Consider the following 16,869-nt stretch of genomic DNA (forward strand, 5'->3'; position numbering starts at 1 on the left):
GGTTCAAAGACAGGAGCAGATCAAGGCAGGAGGAAAGCTGCACTCGAATAAATTAATCAAATTGATCATTTATAATACTCTATCGCGAGTGCCGTGCCGCTGACAGTCATGGAGTCGCACGGTGCAGCTTATCATGTCTGGGCTATCCTTTGAAAGGTCTATCCAACTTTGTCACATTCACAGCCAACTCATCTGGCTCTGCAGGTGCTCCCCCTGACATACCTTCACAATCTACCTCAAGTTATCATTGATGCAGTCCTCAGCACAAAATCAGAGCAAGTCAGATCACATCAGTGCAGTTCTGATGAAAGACCCTTTGACCCTGAAACATTAACTCTTGCTTCTTTCTCCACAGATTCTGCCTGACCTGCTCAGCAACTCCTGCATTTACTGCTTTTACTTCTAGATGACCTGAACCTGCTACAATTTTTTTTTTTAAAACTACCGCAAACGGTTAGTTGTTCTTGATAATTACATTTACTTTATTTGACAGAATTGCTGACCTTTTTGCTGGAAGCAATTCCAACTCAATTTATTCCAGCAAAACTGTGTATGATTTTGAGCATCCATATAAACTGCCCCTTAAAATTTGCTGCCTTCCCCAGCACCATTCTAGAAAAGCTCTGCTGTGCCTTACTTAAAAGACAAACAGATCCTTTCTCATAAATGACATTCAGGATTTGGCAAGGTTACTAGCAACAGAACCTAAAACAACATAAAAACTTGTTTTCACTGAAAAAAGGGGTGAGATTCGAAAGGCAGCAAATTGAATACTGGCCTTTAAAGAGAAAGGGATAAATATATGCAAGGCAAAAAGGAGGCAGGTACAGAGAGAACATGCAAGGGTGGGGGGGGGGGGGGGGAACTGGATTGCTCTTTAAGGGATTGAGCAGAAGCCCAACAAACTGAGCTGCCTCATTTTGAGCTTTTGTGCCTGATGGCAGAAGGTATGCGATAGTGAGCAAGCGTAAACGAACAAAATCTTCCATCCATACAGAGCTGATCTGGGTGATTAAAAAAAAACTAAACTTTCCAGTTTAAGGCACAGTGAATTTGAAATCATAGATCACAATTTTAGGATAAAGCTGCATCATCTGAACTCATTATTCATCATCTCCAGCAGAGGAATACCTTTTAAGAGACACCTAATGAGTAGTTTATTTTGTTGTGTGATTTAATGATCTGCTTCATGAGCCTAAAGCAGTGCTGTTATGTACATATTAGGACTGTAATTTCAGGAATCAAATTAACCATCCATTTTCACTGTTTCACCCCGGTGATTTAAGGGAAAGAATCCCTTTCAATTTAGGGATAACTGAATTTGCACATCAATAATTCACATTTGGTTGTGGATCAAGAGATAATGTTACATTGGTTCTATAGAATGCGGATGGATGAATAGCAACTGTCTAGTGCATACCGTCAGTTCAAATCTAGATACTCCATAATTTGTCTCAGCACTAATTTAATGTAGCTCCAAACAACACACTGATAGAGTTTCAAACTCCTTTCACATTCGTAGCTCAGTGACAAAAAGTGCAGGATAAAGAGCAGTTTTGAGCTCAGAGGCAATGGGGATAAGTGTACCCGTGCCTTTTCTTAAGATATAACATTGGGACAGATGACAATCAGAGGAGTGAGAAGAGAACAAAAGTTGAAGCAGAATTGCTAAATGCACCGCCCAGTACTAATAGGAAATGATTTTAAGCACTTCGTGATAAAAATAAAACTGTCAATAGTATTTTACCTTTCAAAAAAATCAGTAATCCAATTTGTACAAAAGCAAGCACAGTCAAGCAAAAAAAGAATTCTTGGGAACTTACAATCATACGAATATATCTTTTTATAAAAGGAAAATAAATAAAGCAGGATGCGGATGTGTACAGACGGTACTCACTCATAATCTACTGGCCAGAAGTTGATCAGAGTAACAGGACTGCAAGACAAAAATGTGGAGATGAAGAGGCAGCTGAAACTCAGAGGAAATGCATCAGGCATAAAAAAAAGGAGGAAAAGCAGCAAAAACAGCAGTGTGGATGACAATGGAAGCAATATAAATTAACAGTATACTATCATGCTGACATGCAAATCTTCTGCAACAGTAACAATAAAAATAAATTGATCTTTCAATGATATGAAAATCAATAAATTTCAGACAGGCAAAACTGAGAGCAGCTGTATTACACCGACATAATTTACTCCTTGTCACACATGAAAGCAATGACTACGGATAGGGTTCTGTTCTCTGAGGGCAAGGAAGGGCAAAATCCAAAAGCAACAATCCTTCATCTACCAATCAAAAAACTGCCAGCTGACACGCAATAAGTTTGCTTCCATCCTTATTTGACACTTCCCAGTTGGACTGTGGAGAAAATGGAGACCTGGAGTCTTTCCTCTTTTCTTGAGCTGGGAGAATGATCACCGACTGGCCACCACCGATGAATCTTATAACGGAGGGCAGGGTAAGAGAGCGGACCACCTTGTTCGCATGGCTCTGATTTACATTGAGTCAGCACAGTTAGTTACCCATTGATAATTAAGAACACGAGTCCTCTTCAAAAAGCATCGAAGGTTACACAAGCATTACACTAAATTAGTTCAATGAGTGTGAGGTGATGTGTGCTATTTTAGCCTCCACTGTCGAGATACTGGGTTAACACTTCTGGATAAATGCAACCCTTTGTACTTTCTGATCCAACTATTGATGATGCCATATCAACATCACAGGTCGTCTATCTGCATGCACACCTACCTTATCGGCTTAGTCTTAATGACACAAATAGCGGAGTTTTATTCAGCTTGCACATAACTATTATTTCCATCATGCCATTGGGATATGACTAGACTAGTAACACATAAGAACAGTGTCACAGTAGGCCTGACGGAAGCACAAAACTATACAGGCCAAGGGTTAGATGGCGACGCACTCGGATGCAGCTGCTTCTGTGGGGTCAAGTGAACCAAAGGTGTTACTGTCTATTTTCAAACATATACCTACGGTCAAAAGACCCTGCTGCACCTTAAGTACTGGAGTACTGGAGGTCTACCCCACCAGCGAGTTGCTCACTGCCAGAGAAACTGAAGGCACTGGACTTGCTGCAGCCCGAGCTGCTGCCTGTGTCAGAGAGGTGTCGGAGCACGAAGGCAGTGCGCAGTCTGAACAGCAAGTGATTGTCTGAGTTGCTTTTCTTGTGATCGCAAGGCGCGTGTGGGTCGTGGTGCTGTGGAACGCTGCAAGTCCAGTTCATTGGTTAATTGATGAAAGGCGGTGGGAGCTGCATGGCCTCGAATGTAGTGAGGACCAGGCCTCAGGCCATGATGCTGCCTGTTTGCAGCCGCCCAGGGAAGTCATTGGGAGTCAGGCGTTCAGCTGAGGTGCCAGAGGCAGTGTGGCATTCACACTGGGGTCAGTGCTGCCCCCCAGTGTTCGCTCCGCAGAAGGCAAGCTGTATTTTGTTCGACTGCATACTGCTGGAACATTCATGGACTCCCCGGGCACTTGGATTACAAATATTTTTGTGTGACAATATTTTGCTGTTCTCTTACATGTGCCTTGTGCTATACATTACTGTTGGTATTGTGTTTTGGTCCGAGAGTAAAGCTGTTCTGCTTTACTGTGTTCATGGGTATTCAAGTATAGTTAAATGACAATAAAACATGAACTTGTTATACAGCAAGATCAATAAACCTTACATGTGTTAACCCAGGTAATAATAAATGGATAATTAGCCACAAATAAAATCATGATTTAAAATTATTCAGATCAGATTATTTCAGTGGAATAAAGGAAATTACAATGGCATGAGAGGTGTACTGGCTGAAGTTGACTGGAAAGGGACATTTGCAGGAAGGACAGCACAGCAGCAGTGGCTGGAGTTTCTGCAAAAAATGAGGGAAGTGAAAGATAGATATATTCCAAATAAGAAGAAATTTTTAAAGGGAAGAAGGACACTACCGTGGCTAACAAGTGAAGTCAGAGGCAAAGTAAAGGCAAAAGAGAAGGCATACAAGGAAGTCAGAGCTAGTGAAAAGATGGAAGATTGGAAAGCTTTTAAAAACTGGCAGGAGAAAACTAAGGTGGTCATTAGGAAGGAAAAGATAAATTATCAAAAGGAACAAAGCTAGTGACTGCTATCAAAGAAGATTTTAAAAGTAGGTAAAAGAGAGTCGAGGGTCGATATAGGACCAACACAAAATAACGCTGGAGACATTATGAGAGATGCAAAAATGGCAGAGGAACTGAATGCGTATTTTGCATCAGTCTTCACAGTGGAAGACGTCTACAGTATACCGGACATTCAAGAGTGTCAAGGAAGTGAAATATGTGCAGTGAAAATTACAACTGAGAAGGTTCTCAGGAAGTTTAATGGTCTGAAGGTGGATAAATCTCCTGGACCTGATGGAATGCACCCTCGGATTCTGAAAGAAGTAGCTGGAGAGATTGCGGAGACATTAACGATAGATTCTGACATTGTACCAGATGACTGGAAAATTGCAAATGTTACTCCGCTATTTAAGAAGGGTGGAAGGCAGCAAAAAGGAAACTATAGACCTGTTAGCCTGACATCAGTGGTTGGGAAGTTGTTGGAATCGATTGTTTGGGATGAGATTACAGAGTACCCGGAGGCACATGACAAGACAGGCCAAAGCCAGCATGGTTTCCTGAAAGGAAAATCCTGCCTGACTAACCTACTGCAATTCTTTGAGGAGATTACAAGCCGGGTAGACAAAGGAGATGCAGTAAACGTGGTGTATTTGGATTTTCAGAAGGCCTTTGACAAGGTGCCGCACATGAGGCTGCTTAGCAAGAGCCCATGGAATTACAGGGAAGTCACTAGCATGGGTGGAGCATTGGCTGTTCGGCAGAAAACAGAGCGTGGGAATAAAGGGATCCTATTCTGGCTGGCTGTTGGTTACCAGTGGCAAATGAAATACAATGTTGGAAAATGTATCATCGTGCATTTTGGTGGAAGAAATAAACAGGCAGTCTATTATTTAGATGGGGAGAGAATTCAAAATGCAGAGATGTCCTTGTGCAAGATACCCTAAAGGTTAACCTCCAGGTTAAGTCAGTGGTGAAGAAGGTGAATGCAAAGTTGGCATTCATTTCTAGAAGCACAGAATATAAGAGCAGGGATGTGATGTTGAGGCTCTTTAAGGCACTTCTGGGACCACACTTGGAGTATTGGGTGCAGTTTTGGGCTCCTTATTTTAGAAAGGATATAATGACATTGGAGAGGGTTCAGAAAAGATTCACAAGAATGATTCCAGGAACGAAAGGATTACTGTATGAGGAATGTCTGGTAGCTCTTTAGGAGAATTAAGAGGTATCTCAAAGAAACATTCTGAATGTTAAAAGGCCTGAACAGATTAGATATGGCAAAGTTATTTCCCATGGTAGGGGATTCTAGGACAAGAGAGCTCGACTTTAGGATTGAACGGCATTCATTTAGAACTGAGATGTAGAGAAACTATTTTAGGGTGGTAAATCTGTGGAATTTGTTGCCACGAGCGGCTGTGAAGGCCACATCATTGCGTGTATTTAAGGCAGAGATAGATAGGTTCCTGATTAGCCAGAGCATCAAATGGTATGTGGTGAAGGCAGGGGAGTGGGGATGACTGGAAGAAATGGATCAGCCAATGATTGAATGGCACAGCAGACTCGATGGGCCGAATGGCCTACTTCTGCTGCTATATTTTATGGTCTTATTTAATTATCTCAGATTAGCATACATCTACGTTGCTGCATCATGAGGCTTAGCTTACAAGACACAATATGAATATGATCCAACTTACAGATTTCACAAAAAGTCAAAACAGCAGGACACACTGTTACATATACCTGCACTATCTCTGAGACACTTATGGGAACCTGGTGTGACATTTCAAGGGTTAAAGCTGCAGCATCATTGCTTGGTAGTCTCCAAAACTGAATTTCAAAACTATCTCCAATTTGTCATGTAAAACCCCGTCTGAGTCTGTAATAACCCCAGCAGGATCGCTGACATTTACATTCTGCAGATGATAACAGCATTGCAAATGCAACATCATTTGCTGCTATCTGTGTCCAACCCCCATGACACAGTGAAGGAAGCACTCTGCCCTACAAAAACAGTGCACAGTAAATACATGATCAAGCTAATGGATGTTAAAAATTAAATAATCACACAGTAGAAAATGAATGGGGCCAGAATAAAAGGGTCTGTTTCTCCTTTGATGTAGGGTTCAAGCTCGTCATCTTGCTTAAGTGAATATTCCTTTTGTGGAATCAGAGGCAGTGGGTTTTGAAAAGAGATTTGAAAATTGGGAAAATATCACCTTGTCCAATCCTATGCTCAACAAATATCCACACGCCCCAGTGAATTTTAAGACAGCAATGAAAAACAATCAAAATCTTTTCTGATTTTTCCATTAGAAATAGGTAACTCAAATTTAATAACAAACATGACAAAGTTTCTACCCCAGGTCAGATTACTCAAATAAACCCTGAATTCATTCTGTCTTTCCAACATGAATGGATCAATTGTATACTGTCCTAGCATGCATTTGTTACTGTGATGAGAATAAGATTTCCACACACTTTTCCGTGATGTGCTGAATCAAATTAATTGTGCATTATCTGTAGTCAGACAATTTGTCGGGGAGGGCTAATTTTCAAAAGGAAGTAATTGATTTGGGCTCGCTCATTCTTCACTCAATCGCACAGTTCTCAACAGGAAAGCTTTCACATACGTTTTTTTTAAAAATATTCACTGAAACTGATTCTGCAACTTTCAGAAACACAATAAAATCTGCAGATGCTGGAAATCCAAGAAACACACACAAAAATGCTGCAGGAACTCAGTAGGCCAGGCAGCATCTATGGAAAAGAGTAAACAGTCAATGTTTCGGGCCGAGACCCGTCAACAGGACTGGAAAGACAGATGAGAATTCAGAGTAGAAAGGTGGGGAGAGGGGAGGAAGAAGCACAAGGAGGCAGGTGACAGGTGAAACTGGGAGGGGGGGGGCTGAAGCTGGGAAGTTGATTGGTGAAAGAGATAAAGGGCTGGATGAGGGAATCCGATAGGAGAGGGCAGACGACCATGGAAGAAAAGGAAGGAGGAGGAGCACCAGAGGGATGTAATGGCAGGTAAGGACATAAGATGAGAGAGGGAAACAAGAATGGGGAATGGTGAAGCAGGTGGGGCAGCTACTAGAAGTTCAAAAAATCGATGCTCATGCCATCAGGGTGGAGGAACCTAAGCTGTTACTCCTCCAACCTGACCATGGCCCCATCACAGCAGGAGAGGAGGCCGCAGACTAACACGTTGGAGTGGGAATGGAAAGTAGAACTGCAATGGGTGAGTACTGGGAATTCTTTCATTTCAGTCTCTGCCTTAAACCTCTGTTGTGACCCCTTCTCTCCTCTGTAAAGTCCTTGGTTAAGAGGAACACCACCAAGATGCAAGTGGGTGTTGTAGCTGCTCACATGGTTAAACTGATCACCTTGATCAAGAGGCCGGTCCCTGTTACCAAGAGGTGGGTCCCTGTTATAGCCTCATTGCCATAGTGAACAGAACGGGTAAGTGACAACAATAACACTTCCCACTGTACATTTGGCCATGCACATCTACAGTCAATATTAAAGAACATAAGAATTAAGATTATGAGGCCACAGAGGTAAAAGCTGTGAACAAAAGAACACATTAGGAACATTCATATTCCTGATATAATCAGCATAAATCAATAACTGTAATGAGAGATGGCTGTCAACAAAGCTAATGGCACTTTAAACAGACAAGCTGAGTGCTTCAATCGCTGAACAATGCAAATCATGAGAAAAGTTCCACTGGCATTCCACAGGAACAAAGTTATCTCTTTAGTCTGTAGCCTTAATGAGAAGGGATGTTTTGTGATTTCTCTACAGTTATTCTAAAAATGTGCAAAGTTGAGATAACGCTCAGTACTCCACAACCACCACAACAACTTTGTAGATACTATTTCCTTCGTCTTGGATGCTTCATATTTTTAGCAGAGAGAATTCTAAGAGGAAATGGACAAGATGTTGTCTCTATCAGCATGACCAACAACCTATCTTTTCATCAGGCTTGAGAAGAAATTCACTCCTAAAATTAAACATTAACTTTAAAGCAATCCCCCAAAATCTTCTTTGGAAACACAACTGAAAACACACAGTTCCTATTTCAACCTCATACCATGGGAAACTTTGTTTTACAAATTTATAGTAGCTGCACACCTCCATTTTGAAATTACATATAGTAGACCAAGGCAGACACAATAATGGGATATGTCATTGATCTCATCAGCTAGTGAATCAATCCAAATATCAGGACAAAAACACACAACATTCTGAAACTGAGCAACTATCTAGCAGGGTAGTTTTGCTCAGCTGCTACTATTTAAACAGAAACAGCCTACCCCAATGCCCTTCAGATCATTACTGGAGACTTCTATCAAGCTTGCCTGAAGAAATCGCTGCTCAATTATTATCAACATATCACCTGCAGCACTAGGGGTTCCAACATACTCGTCCACCTTGACCTTAAGGAGCAACGCCTCCAGTTTCATTCCTGACTACATTTTGGGGAAATCTGATTATCTGGTTGTCCTCCTCCTTTCTGCATACAAGCCGAGGATAAAGAGCAAGGCTCTATACTCAAGGACAACAAAAAGGTGCTCATGGGAGGCAGAGGAGCAGCTACAGGACTGTGTAGACCACATTCAAGAGCTCATCGAAGGATCTGAACGAACACGTAATGGCTGTCACTGACCTTATAAAGTCATTCGTGGACGAGTGTGTTCCCAAAAACGTTTAAGAATCTTCCCCAATCAGGAGCCCTGGATGAATCAAGAGATCCACAATCTGCTGAAGGCCAGATCACTGTTGTTTAGGTCTGGCAACCAAGTTAAATACATGAGGTCCAGGTGCGCAATTCTGGACCATGCTGGAGTCAAAGAAAGATGCTTGAAGATGAGCTCAATGCCTTTTATGCTCACTTTGACCAGCAAACCATGGAGGTACCTTCACAAACTCCCACCGCCCCTGAGGACCCTGTGATTTCAATCTGAGGCCGAAGTGAGAGCATCCTTCAGGAGGGTGAAGCTAGAGAAAGCATCTGGTCCAGAGAGGGGACTTGGACAAGTACTGAAGACCTGTGCAGAGCAACTGGCTGCAGTATTCACTGATATCTTAAGCCTCTCACTTCGCCAGTCCAAGGTACCCATCTGCATCAAGCAGGCTTCAATTATAGCCATGCCCAAGAAGAACATGCTAGCCTGTCTCAATGACCATCATCCAGTAGCACTTACATCAACTGAAGTGCTATGAAGAAACATATTAATTCCTGCCTAAGAGGAGACGTGGATCCATTCCAATTTGTCACAACAGGTCAACAGCAGATGCCATTTCATTGCCTCTTTGCTCAACTCTGGAACATCTGGACAATGCAGATGCATACATCAGAATGCTCTTCGTTGACTACAATTCAGCATTCAATACTAACATCTTCTCAAAGCTAATCAATAAGCTTCAATACCTAGGCTTCAATACCCCCTTGTGCAACTGGATCCTCAATTTCCTTATTTGCCGACCCCAGTCAGTTTGGACCCCAGACACTGAACGGAAAAGCCTACAAAAAGTAGTGGATACAACCCAGTCCAATACGAATAAGGCTCTCCCTCCACCGTGCACATCTACAAGGAGTGCTGTTGCAGGAAAGCAACATCCACCATCAGGGATGCCTTCTAACCGGACCATGTTAACTTCTCACTGTTGCCATCAGGAAGGTGGTACAGGAACCTCAGGATCCACACCACCAGGTTCAGGAACATTTATTACCCCTCAACCATCAGGTTCTTAAACCAGAGAGGAAAACTTCACTCAACTTCACCTGTTCTCTTCACTGAAATGTTCCCACAACCTTTGGACTCGCTTTCAAGGACTCCATCTCATGTTCCTGATATTTATTGCTTATTTATTTGAGTACTTTTTTCTCTCTTTGCATTTGCAGTTGTTGTCTTTTGCACATTGGTTGTTTGCCTCGTTGTGTCTGGTTTTTCTTGGATTCTATTGTTTCTTGCATTTACTGTGAATAGCCACAAAAATGAATCTCAGGGTTGTATATGATGACATAGATGTACTTTGATAAATTTATTTGAACTTCATGACTGAGGGATGTCTTTAACAAAAGGCAAATAGGCAGTGGGGCAGAGTAAACAAGACAAAATCTGGCAAGTATCCAAATTCGATCAAACTTAAATTAGTCACGGGAACTTTGACATTCAAATGCAATTGAAAACTTAAAACGAATAATTTCTCCAGTGAATCTAATGGCAAATAAATCATCCCTAACAATGTCAACATCAGTTTGTTTTTGTTTTGATCCACAATAAACGCTTTTATGATTGAAGAAATTCAGGTGTGCAGGGGTTTCTGGTCATTTACTTTGCCTGGTGTAAACAGCAGGCCCTGCTATATTCACTGCATAACACTGCAGCATTTTGGAATAAAACGTGCTCTACTTACGTTTCTAAGTTATCCCCTTCCAGAACTGTCTGCACCGGCAGATATCCCATTCGGGGATGTTTTGCAAAGTACCTCTTTGTTCGGAACTTGTTCTTTAAAACCTTTGCAAAATCTCGGACATCTTCTCCCGAAGTTGTCTGAAATAGAACATTCAATTAAATTTAAAATTACATTATTTGGCCTTCACCTTCAAATAAGAATCATACAATGAAACTGAATGACCAGAGTTTATAAAGGAATCAGAGTAAATCCTTTGTACTTTTTCCACTACAGATTGAATAATGAAGGAGACAACCCCGTCACTGAAGTGACCTATGCTAAGTGTGATGCTGCAATACATTATTGGGCAGGAGTTATATTCGCAACAAATTAAATGGCTCCCATGTTCTATCATGAGTTGGTTGCAATTTTTTGACCATTTATACCAGGAATTGAAGAGGAAAAAACAGGCAAGTGACAAAGAGTAAGGAACAAGAAAAAACAATGCATTTGAACTAAGTGACTGCATACATGGAGGCAACAGGACATGGTTCTAGTGGAGACACTGCATCAGGATTGAGTGACTGTGTCAGGTACAGTCCTGATGCAGAGTGTGGCAGGGAAGAGAGACAGAGAGGAGGACATGGTGTAGGAGAGTCGGGTACAAATAAAGGAGAATGAGAGAGTGAGGTCTGAAATAGGAGGTAAATGGAAGGAAGGTCAAGAGACACAGACTAAGGAAAATTACCTAAAATGAGGGTGAGTATAGTGTTGCCTTGGCAGGACAAAAGAAAGGAAACTTGGATTGAGGGCTTCCAAATATCAGCCATAGGGCAGGGAGAAAGAAACAACTGTGGGCTTGGGAGATCGGGCGCAAGTGAAAGTGAGGGGAAGGATGGGGCAATGTAGTGGTACGGTTCACACTAGCTCCTTCAGATTTGTGTCACACCATGAGTGGGAGCAGCTCCCAATGAAACTAATTGTGTTTGACCACAGTATTTGCTAACTTTTTTGATTCCTCCTCTTAAATGGTAAAGAATGTGTCGCTCAGAAAACATCAGCTCGCAATAAAGCAGCAGGGAATCAATCATATTTCCTTGAAAATATTAATTAACTTCTGTGACATTTGTAAATACAATATAGCAGAGATGGCTAGAAATAAACCATGTGACACAGTTAAATTAAACAAAGCTCAGTTTTTTGAAGTAGTGCTGGTATTTAAAGGCTTTTAAGTCCAGAAATACTTGAGATCTTCAACGAAATTAACTGATACTTGTCTTAGTTACTGAGATATTCTTACCCCCACAGAAGTGAATGGGAAAGTTCAAGCTATGGCAGGCTACGGGGATTACGATAGCTTTGTATATTGCCTTACTGACTATTACCATGGGGTGTCCATGTCTTTATGTAAATTCTAAGCTGCACACAGTTCCAAAAGGAAATTCTATCAAAATCTGGCACGCATTAGTGTTATCAAACCATTTCTATGAAGGATAATTCTTGACAAGTTGCACACCAAAGCCCACCAGTTAAATGCAGGAGGTCCGGGTGCTGATGGGAGAGGCCATTCAGCTCAGCTTCAGGTCCTTACTCCAGAAAAGGCCATTCAGCCCACTGAGGCAATGCCAGCTCTCACAGCAATCCCATTTCTTTCCCTGTAACCCAGTAAACGAACATTCCTGTTCACTTACACCATCTTGAATCTCCTCCCATCCTCCTCTTCCAAAGTAAATTAATCTACCAACCTTTGGGAAGTGAAAGGAAAGCACAGCACCCGAGGAAAATTCACTTGGTCAAAAGAACAGTGTTACGAACACACGTAGAGCACGTGCTGGCAGAACTGATACAAGGGCAATGGAACTGTGAGGCAGCTTCAACACTCCCAGTACTATGCTACGACCCTTATTTTTTTCCCCCAAAACTTCCATGCTCTGTGCCGCTCTGAAGCAACACAAAAAGAACTTCCTCAAAACTCAAGTGGTACATTTGAACTACAGCTACCAAACATGGAGAAGCACTGTCGACGTTTCGGGCCGAGACGTCGACAGTGCTTCTCCTATAGATGCTGCCTGGCCTGCTGTGTTCCACCAGCATTTTGTGTGTTGTTGTTTGAATTTCCAGCATCTGCAGATTTCTTCGTGTTAGCTACCAAACACTGTATTTTTAAATTGACCCAGTGCTGATTTTGGGTGTCACAAATGCAGTCGGTAAGTGCAGCAGCAAATACTATGGAAATTATTTGGGATCTACATAGATTAGATAGAAAACCTCAAGTGCAAAAGTTGGTGGGGAAAAATACGGCAAAATGTATACTGATTTTTACTCCAGTTTGCTTCAATCACTTTTGCTGAACTTGGAATATGCTAAGTGCCAGGATATTGATCAAATTCACAATAAAATAAGTTTGACATTTTGGGTTTATTTGTTTCCAACCTCTTGAGCAACCAGCCACGTTCAACTCTAGAGGTTATCAAAAAAGAAATAAAATAGCTGCCACTGGAAATGGCTCCATAATTGAAGAACACTATTCGAATTACATTGAAGGAATGAAAACACAAACTCCATTAATCTTCACACCCTAAAGACTTACAGCTAAAGTACATCTTCAATTTCCCAAACATTTGCTTTCACACTCTACAGCAATTCATAAGAACAAAAGCAAGGCAGGAAACATGCTCTAATATGTCAAACTCATATAAAGAAGTCTCAAGTGAAAGGACATTATCTCAAGAATGTTTAAATCTTTTCATAAGTACTCCCATTTTACATTTTAAACATGTTGATACAACACATCACAACTCAACTGCACGAAATGCAGAAAAGCTAACTACACAGTAAATCACGCTGATCCTACCCTCTTTATCCTAAAAAATAAATTCTAAGGAATATTTTTCAGTGCAGTCAATTTGCAATGAACATGATGGAAATTTTGTGAATTTGTTGTACGAAGGGTAAATACGTGGCTCCAAAATTCATTTTACAAGTGCAATGAAGACTTCATTATAAGAAAATAATTGGATTTTCATTCTTACACTAGTTCAACAGTTATCTCAATAAAGATGAAAATGACAATAATGTCACACATGGTTAATGGCAGAGGATGATTTTATTTTGTTGTGCTATGCAAATTTCGCCAACCCCATACAAAGAGGATTTCAAATGGCATTCAGAGATAAAATAATGAACACGTTGCAAATAATTATATTCCTTGTTGCAGTGAAAAAGTTTGGAAACGACAGTGGACTGTCAACCTGGAACAGGTTATTTAAAACGGAAGAAAAACTGCAGATGATAGAAATCCAAGCTGCACACACAAAATGCTGGAGGAACTCAGCAGTGTTTGTTTGAAACCTTTCCCAGCCTTAGCATTTCCTATATATAACTTTATAGCCAATGAAATGCCTTTGAAAACTACTGCCCTTCGGACACAACAGCCAACACTTCAAGGGAACAATGCTACGGCTCTCTGGAAGCCTCAGCACATTAATTAACCTTGATGATTGCACTTTTAAATTCTTTATTAAAAGACTAAAACATTGTCACAGGTTTCACAAAAGAATTGCCAATTAGGCTGGGTTTAAATTAGTAGAATATCCAGAAAGATAAAGGAAATAAAATAATCTGAAGCCTTTTTCTGAGGTTGCTTTCTATGCTTATGGCTCACCACGTACCGGGGTGCAGTATTCCACCATCGGGTAATGCATTTTGTGACCCTTTGCTGTCCGACCAGAAAAAAAGCAGCTTTGGCAGACATCATAATTAAAGTGCTTTAAGCTCCGGTATCTGCATAAAAAGGAACACAAATATTAGAACGCGGTTTTTTTTTACACTTGTTGAATCCAAATATAATTCACTTGAAATGACAGGCCGGAAGTCTCCTGTTTTGTATTAACTTACTTGGATCAAAGCAGCTGAAAACAACTTTGACACACTGTTAACTGCTTTGGGCAAGATCAATTCACCTGGATTAGAGTGTTTTAACTCATTAAGAATACTATATCTGTCAGTGAGCTAGTGGTATCTTTGTAACGTTATAGTTGATCACAATACCGACTCTCCCTGTTGACAGGATATGCAGGTTCCAGAAAATTGTTCCACAATCTGGCCAGAAAAAAAGGATTAAAACACCAGCATATTCAAATTTTGCCTGAACTCAGACTGCACAACCTTGTCAGGCTCATGTTCCTGCAGTTCATTCCCGTACTTTATAACCTTCTTGGACTCCCGATTTGCTCTGCCTTGCCTCTGAATTACGGTTTCTTCCCAATCATCTCTGATCAGCACCTTCAGCATTCCATTCCCCACGGCAGCAGCCCAGTGTCCCACTGAGAACCCCACCCGAACTGACTGGGGTTTCTTCACCACAACCCCCCAAACCCACCCGGATGGACAACAAAGGCCGATGCACAAACACCCATGTCCTTCCGCTCACACACCACTGTGACCTGGGAACCCGAAAAGCAATTGCTAGCAATGCGCATCTCTCCCAAAGGTTTGGAAAACTCATCATTTATTGGGCACTGCTTGTTGCCTGAAGCTTCACTGGACATTTACATGAGGTTCTAGTGGCAATGGTGCTCTCACAGTGGACTCACAGAATTGAAAATGGCACTCACCAATAATGAATTAGTACCAGTGGAGTTGTAAAGAGAGTGATGAGACACTGGAGGGATCTGTAGCTTAGGGCAATGATTAAAATTTGATGAATAAGGAGTCTGTGAGCATTAAGGGGAAAACAGAATATGAACTTGGCATCAGAACAGAATTTAATACTGGCTTATACAAAGTACAGATGAAGCCTGGACGAATCCAGTAAAGAGATGAAGAAAATTAGCATGATTAGTGACTAGTGTGGTATGAGGGAGCAACAGAAATGGAAACCAGTGACAAGCTGGAAATATCTATCAGAATGGTGACTGGAACTTCACATCAACCAGTATCCACTAAATATAATCAGTCTGATGGACCTAACCAAGGGGCAGTCACAGGCCAGTGCAATAGCTTTTAACCAGAAGCCCAGCGGTACCATGCTTGAATGAAACCATCTGCAGGATTTCAACTTGGATCCTAGCAAGTCAATCTGCTGCCCGAGTTATAATCTGTCTCAAATCTTCCCATTTCTCTTTCCTGAGTCAAGTGAGATTGCTAAATTGTTAACTTGCTAAAAATCTTTTGCAGGTGGGGTGTTGAAATGCACAGCATGGCAATCTTCAACAGGCTCTTACACTGAAAAACTAAATCTAAGTTGGTCATTTTCAAATCTTTTTCCTGGTGAGCCACAGGAAGCAGCAATGCTCCAAATGCCAATATAGCAATCCAGCTCGACTGAATCACTTCCTGGAGCCCATCACAACCCATACTCACCTGATGGCACCTCCTCCCTCAACAATGTACACACTGGGCCACCACGAGCAACACAATGGTCCACTATCCTTTTCTATTGGATCCCATCTTCTTCAACCCCATGTCACATCCACCTTTCAGCCGCCCAGCTTCTTAGATCATTCCTGCTACCCCTCTCCTACCTGCCTATCGCCACACTCAACTCACCTGTACCACCCATCACCTGCCAATTCTTGCTCTAGTCCCTTCCTCCCACCTTTTTTGTACAGGCTCTCACCCCTCTTCCTTTCCAGTCCTGATGTAGGATCTCAACCCAAAATGTCGACTGTCCATTCTCCCCTAGATGCTGCCTGATATGCTGAGTTCCTCCATCTCCTTTGCATGCTGACCTAAGCTTGATCTTCAGCTCTGCTGGTGAGCCATCTGAGAAGTATTACAGCTTGACGGTCTGCAGGCCTTGAAGTGATCTGGTCCACTGCTGGATCATCTTCCTGTAACCCATTTCCCACTTGGAGGGCTGGCGCTATCAAATTTCTACCTCACACCTCATCCAAAATGTTTCCATTTTGTGACAAGTTCGTCCCGCTACAATATCTGACAGTAGGTTATTTAGAAAACACTTCCACCTCTTGTTTCTGAGGCAGCAGTCTAGCCGACAGTAACCTGATCACAATCTTCCTCAAGCTACAACTGTCGAATTCTCTTGCACAGAGAAAGGCAGCCAATTGTTCTGCTGACAATTGTATTCCTTAGAGTATTTCTGGGACCAGTTTTACGAACGTTGGTCTCAATTTATTTCAATTTTAATTGCCTTTAATCAGCTTTCATGTTTGCTCCAAGTACTTGTGTAGGAACACCTGCACTGTGACTTGGGCCTGAGGTTGCCATGGCTACCTGAAGGTACTGTAAGTCACCACTTTTGTCCCTCCAGGTGAATGTCATTTATTTTGAAGACAAGAATAACAGACAAATGAGACCGACTGCAATCTCAGCCTCTCCACCCATGGCACATACGAATGTTT

The 16,869-nt window shown here is 41.7% G+C and overlaps 1 protein-coding gene across 15 annotated transcripts in view; it reads right to left on the minus strand.

Moving 5' to 3' along the window:
* The window catches only part of dmd (dystrophin), a 1,932,045-nt gene that overhangs the window by 56,390 nt on the left and 1,858,786 nt on the right, over window positions 1-16,869 (minus strand). For 12 of the 15 annotated variants that reach the window (XM_073045659.1, XM_073045653.1, XM_073045656.1 and 9 more), the window contains 3 exons: window positions 14,176-14,287; window positions 10,526-10,662; window positions 1,898-1,936 (listed from right to left, as the gene is read on the minus strand). In XM_073045659.1, the coding sequence (XP_072901760.1) occupies window positions 1,898-1,936; window positions 10,526-10,662; window positions 14,176-14,287 (288 nt within the window). Of the gene's footprint in view, window positions 1-1,897; window positions 1,937-10,521; window positions 10,663-14,175; window positions 14,288-16,869 lie in introns of those variants that run through there. The other 3 variants (XM_073045662.1, XM_073045664.1, XM_073045666.1) reach the window with 2 other exon arrangements.

The sequence above is a fragment of the Hemitrygon akajei genome, chromosome 5, assembly GCF_048418815.1.
Source record: "Hemitrygon akajei chromosome 5, sHemAka1.3, whole genome shotgun sequence".
NCBI lineage: Eukaryota > Metazoa > Chordata > Chondrichthyes > Myliobatiformes > Dasyatidae > Hemitrygon > Hemitrygon akajei.